Source organism: Triticum aestivum, chromosome 4A, assembly GCF_018294505.1.
Source record: "Triticum aestivum cultivar Chinese Spring chromosome 4A, IWGSC CS RefSeq v2.1, whole genome shotgun sequence".
In the NCBI taxonomy this organism is placed as follows: domain Eukaryota; kingdom Viridiplantae; phylum Streptophyta; class Magnoliopsida; order Poales; family Poaceae; genus Triticum; species Triticum aestivum.
In genome coordinates, this window is record NC_057803.1 from 453,932,330 (window position 1) to 453,938,366 (window position 6,037).

At 42.3% G+C, this 6,037-nt stretch overlaps 1 protein-coding gene across 1 annotated transcript; it reads right to left on the bottom strand.

Annotated features, from left to right (window-relative positions):
• Positions 1-436: 436 nt before the first annotated feature.
• Positions 437-4,441, bottom strand: LOC123086322 (protein DETOXIFICATION 44, chloroplastic). The gene is made up of 12 exons (XM_044508077.1): positions 4,005-4,441; positions 3,634-3,780; positions 3,388-3,548; positions 2,625-2,760; positions 2,409-2,505; positions 2,212-2,312; positions 1,851-2,014; positions 1,697-1,768; positions 1,477-1,593; positions 1,296-1,391; positions 1,088-1,209; positions 437-924 (listed from the first exon to the last, which is right to left on the bottom strand). The coding sequence occupies exons 1-12, from the start codon at positions 4,390-4,392 to the stop codon at positions 873-875; spliced, it is 1,653 nt and encodes a 550-aa protein (XP_044364012.1). The 5' UTR covers positions 4,393-4,441; the 3' UTR covers positions 437-872.
• Positions 4,442-6,037: the final 1,596 nt, after the last annotated feature.

A 6,037-nucleotide genomic window follows, 5' to 3' on the forward strand; every position in this document is an offset into this window, starting at 1 on the left:
CAATCGAGTGCAGACCTTGCTCAGTTATCTTCTTTGTAATGTTATTAGAGTACCCCTTCTATCTAAATACAAACCACATTCATCCTACATATTTTTAACATATTCCTGTGTCAGGGTAGTGAGGTTTGCTGGTACCAACCAGCACCTAGGCAATTGCAATAGGGATTTCAGTAGTAAAAGAAAACTGGGAAAATGATAGGTAACACAGAGAAAATATCATCTTCCTGAAAAGAAAACCTAGGAAAAGATGTGGCTGTCCACTCTAAATAATAAGTGATTCTCTTGGAAGCCCCAAACGAAATCATATTACTCGAAATAGCACATACTCCCTCAGTAAAGAAATATAAGAGCGTTTAGATCACTAGTTTAGTGATCTAAACGCTCTTATATTTGTTAACGGAGGGAGTACTCAAGAGTAATGACTGAGAATGGCCACTACTCCATCATCTGTTCACTTGCATATCTGAAGAAAATATGGCAAATTCACTCCTACATGGCACAAAGGAAGAAAAATATATGGGAGGCCTTTGTGTATCTAGTACTTCTGTACACAGCTTCCTTGTACAGTGGAAGGGAGAAACAACCTCCTGCAGCAGACACAGCAAGAGGGAACACCTACCCACCTTCTGCAGCCTCTCGTCTGTCCTACTGCAGAAGCAGTCCCTCTTCGTCTCTTTTCCTTTTGAGATAAAACAGTGCCTCTTCTTGTGTTACAAATGACTGACACTATCCGCCTAGGTTTTCTTCCTTCTGCTGATCCTTGCTCTGTTTGAGATCGAACCATTCAACATCCACGGTCATGCACTATGACTATGACCTTAAAATGTAGCGCTGTGATTGCCTCAAAATGCTTCCTACGTATTCTTGGTATATTAATCAGTCTTTGACCAGACTATTTCCCATGGTCCACCTTTGCTCCCTAACCTGAAAAGTCAGAAGGATTCGCTCAAGCCACTGACAGATTTTCTTTTCCAGAATAAGGATCATTCTTTTAATTCTAATCCAAGTCTGGACTTAATTTCTAACAAAGCCATGCAAGTGCCATGATCTTAAAACAATTCCTACCAAAACAAGAGCAGGGAATTACCTCCAGAACCCGGCAACTGCTCGCAGACCCATAAAGAGAGTAAGACCAGCCCATACACCACCAAGACCAAAGTTGGGACCAACGACAAGGAGGAAGGCTGAGGCGACGACCCCCGCGAAAAGCTAAAATGGGCAATATATCGACATCGTTAGGATGAAAACGTTGGAGTTATAACTAGTAACACCAGTAGTGGGGATAGAAACAGCACTGTGGAGTATGCGGCATAGCCGAAGTCAGAAACACCGTAGTAGAGCCCATCAAACACAAAAGCAATAGCATTTATCGGCTGAGTAATAGTGACAAACTGCAATAATTCCACATTCATTCAGTGAATATAAGATCATTGTGACTTGAGAAACAAAGTATTGACTTCTTATAATTCTCCTTACCCAGACTCCAGACTGCGCAACATCTAGAACTGCTGGATCATCTGTAAACAGCAAGGTCAAATATCCAAACCCAAGGAACAAGGTTGCAGCAAGTGCAAGACCAGTGACACCTCCAATCTGCAGGAAAAGAGATGCATCATCAGCATATGACTGTTGATTAACGCCAAGGAAGAGGAGAAACTTAACAAGGAATTGTGAGTGAATATAATATCTTCTTAACCTGCAGAACCCTGTACAAAACCAAGCGGGCCTGCTTGTAGTTCCCTTTCGCATATTCACTTGCAAGCAGAGCCTGCATTAAGTTATAGATACTTCAGATACATAGGAAGACATCGACTTAGAGATTAAATGCATGTCCCTGTAAATGTACATACCTGACCAGCAAGAGCCAGTGCATCATTAAGTAGAGAAATTGTTAGCCAGACTTGCAAGCTTATCTCATAGCCAGCCATTGGAACAGGCCCTTGTCTTGCGGCCAGGGATGTCGACAGCCATAATGGAAGGATTACTGCGATGGTCCTGGCAATTAGCAAGGCACCTACAAAAACACTAAAGTTAGAGTGGCTATCATATAGGTATGTTGCAGCAACATTAAGGGATGCTTAATTGAGTGATTACTAAGCGGAATTGAATTCATGAATATCCTTTTGTCTTTCTGTATAGACCAAAAAAATCTCACAAGAAAACACTATTTTGTTAAGTCTTAGGAAATGAACATGAGGGATATTGGCTAACCAGATTTCAGGTAGCGGATGATGTCACTGCCAATGACATTCCATGAGAACAGGATTAGTTCGTTATTCAGCTTCCATAGGAGGATGAATGCCGCCAAGTACCTGAACAAATGCAGATAGTTTACGCAGTCTATAAATATTGATAATAACAGGACGAAGCAAAAAAAAGTAAAAGATCTCATAACGGCTTCAACATACTCAGAAGTTACAGTTGCCAATGCAGCGCCACTTACACCTAGACCAAGTGGGAAGATAAATATGGCATCCAGTATTGCATTTACTAGGTTGCCAGCAACTGCATGCATCATAGATCCACACAATTAGTTTCTTACTGCAATATTTCAAATCAATAACGTATGGCATCTTAACCAGGAAGCCAGATGTAACAACAAAAATCTGTTTGCATAATCTTACCCACAGCATACAAAGGTGTCTTTGTATCCATGAAACCACGAAATGCACCTTGTGCTGCAAGTGCTACTACGACTGGTGGAGCACCATATGCCCTTAAAGTAAGAAACTGTTCTGCCGGTGCTCGCATCGGTGAATCCTGTGTTGATTTTTTAATAGCAGATGTTATGTTTGAGCCGGAATCACTAAGAACTAGTTACAGATGTTGTACAATAATTCCATGCTTACATAACCTTAATTCAACAAATAAAATGAATAGACAAATAAAGCTGGTGTCGCAGGCAAAATCAAGCCGGTGAATTTTGCTATTGGGCTAACTAACAGACTAACGCCTACTGGGCTATCAACTTGGTAAGTTTCGGTGATAATGCTAGGAAAATGGTTTCCGCTCAATTATACTTGGCACTTGGCAGTCAAGTTTAAGATAAGACAATATCCAAATATTTATTTATTATAGCAAGTAGACACCCATATTTTGGTAGTACCATAAAATCATCTGTCCAAATGGCATAATATCATTCTTATCCAGTCTCATCTTTCCAGGATGAGTAAAGGCTACTTTATCTTGCTCCAAATTTAGCAGTCAAACATGTGACTTAGAAAACAAGAAACAGAGGTTCAAGAAATAATTTTCACATTTAAGGTATGCATTAGGAATCACAAACACAAGATAATACTCAATTCACAATTGATACATCCAGGTACCACACCTTAACAACTCTAGATTCAAGAAATCTATGTACAACAATAAATTAGTCTTACGTACGACAGGTATACCAACGATGTCCATTAGTGTGCCAGATCCAACAATAAGTGCCACCATTTCCATCAACCCGATTCCAGCAGCTAAAGCCAAGGATGTTGACACCGCTGGGAGAAACTTCCTTTTTTCACTAGCCTGCTCTCGGGTACTCGACACTCCATCTCCTATGTGAGAACTAAACAGTAATCAGTGTAACGCAAACCAAATTGCTGATTCTAGCTAGATGAATAAAACTTCAAACTTGCTTACTTTCTCCTACGCCACTATACTTGGCATCCACTGCTTGCTGCTCAGCAACAAAGGATGTGGTGACATTAAGCAGTGGCACATTAAACAGCTTGGACACCAGGTTGAAAACAGATATGGATACACCAACGGCAGCAAGTTCAACCGAGCCTGGCGACAGGAATTAAAGATCATGAAATTGATGTAATAAATCTCATCAACAAAACATGAAAAGCAAGTATACACATCTGAGCTTCTCTACTGAATTCTGCACTGAATCTTATCATATGAAGTGTTTGCCATTTTCGATATACATGAAAGTACTCAATCATTTGAGCTCACAGCTGAAGGCAGGCTTGTGAAAAAGATGTGAGGAATCCAGGTGATTTAGTTACCGATATGTCCGACGAAGGCGGTGTCAACGAGCGCCGTGACGGGGTCGGCGGCGAGTGCAAGCACGGCGGGCACGGCGATGCCCAGGATGTCCATCCCAACCTCATCAAGCCTGAACCACCCCAGCCCCCAGCTCCCCGCGCCCGCGGACTCCTCCTCTTTTTCCTCAAGATTTAAAGCCTCCCGCGAAGTGTCCTCCTCGTCGTCCTCGGCCACGCCACTGACGGCCGGCTTCCCGCGGCACTGTGCAGGGCGCCACCGGTGAGCTGCGCGGCATTGGTGAAGGTGGACGGCAGACACGGTAGAGATACGGGTGATCCTCTGAGATAACGGAGGCGGGGTAAACGCGGCGGCGACGGCCCTCATCGGCGCTGGCGAGGTCGCCGCCATGTGTGGATAAAAGCAGTGGCACGTGCGGGGCGTTCAGTGGGAAAGAGGAGATGCCGTGTTTGTTGGACCGTAATATCTCGCTCTTGGGGGCCGTGACATGCCACCAAATCTGGCCATATGGGCCAGCCCGGCCCGTCCAGCCCGTTCTAGCCCCAAGGCCTGGCTTTGAGGATCGGCCTGACACGTGAGTTAATAGCACTGGCCCGACACGACACCGCTACGGGCAGCCCGCGTTAAAAAGGCCGAAAATAGCTAGGCCTAAACAGCCTTAAAAAATTAAAAGACCAAAACAGCCCTAAAAGGGCCCCACATTTGAAAAGGTCGTGTCGTGACCGGCATTAAGCCCTGACCTCGAGGATTGGCCTTGTTCCATGGCGAGCTGAAGGCCGACCCAACCCTTTTATTCATGTGACATGTCCCGTGTCTGGCCCAGAATCCATGTCCATGGCCGGTCTGCGAGGCACGACCCATATGGACAATTTTACATGCCACCCCCAATTTTCTAATTGGTTCTGCTTGTGCTATGATCTCCCGCCGCTACTTCGGTTGGTACCTGAATATTGCCCTCGGTGGCACCGCCATGGAGCTCTTAAATAACTCATACCGGCTTCTGTGTGTGCCTCCATTAATCATCAATCTCTTATGCAAATTTTTGTTGTTTTGTGCAATTTATCTCGTCAAACTCCTTAGATTGTTTGGTGTATAAAAAGTTACAGTGCCAGTCCCGCTATCTATTTTGTTGTATGCTATTTTATTTTTCTTAATTTCTTCGACAAAGCATTCCCCTCTTCTATTGAAATCGAATAAGGGGAATAATTCTGATACACTTTTAATTGAAAGAGTTTTCTTTGTCCTCCAAAATTAGATCATCTTTTCATTTTAATCTTTCAAATTCTATACTAAAGATAGACCGGCAAAGTTGGCCTAATCTATTAGTACTAGATAACACCCTCACGGTCGTCGCCTGAATGTTTTGTAATGTAGTTTAATGAGATTTTGTTGTATGGAACATGCATATTTGGAGTAATAATATGATAATTAAAACTAAAAATACATATATTTTTGTGTTTGACTATTCTATAATTTTAAAATATTTATTAAATATAAATAGCGTATTAGGATGAAATTACTCATGCATGTTTGAATGTCGAGGTGGATTTTTTATGCATGGTAGTCTTTTTCCATGATTCATCATGAAGTGACATATGATGGGTGGATTTCGTGTCATGTTTTAGAGCTCATTAGTCGCACATTTTCACATCAAAATCCCTCGTATCATATCCATCTAGCCATTTTCATGTCCATTTTGCATACATTCTATTTTCCATGCATTTTTATTGAGGTCACTGAATAATATTTAGTTTTTAGTAGTTTTTACTTGGGTTTGTTGTCTTTGTAGGTATATTGGAGCTCCCATGGACTTAGCACGATAAAAAGGGACAAAGTTGAGGTAAAACTGTAGAAGTTGCAAGCATCAAATACAAGCCTTTCATATAAGTTGACAAAATTATGTTTCACAGGAGGCTCAAACTAAAGATCTAACATGAGGGGGTTGGGCTCGTTCATACGAACCTAACGAGTAAACATCTAAATTGAGGTGAGGCTCGATGTCAGCAAGATGACGCAAGTGTCCAGTCAATTGATG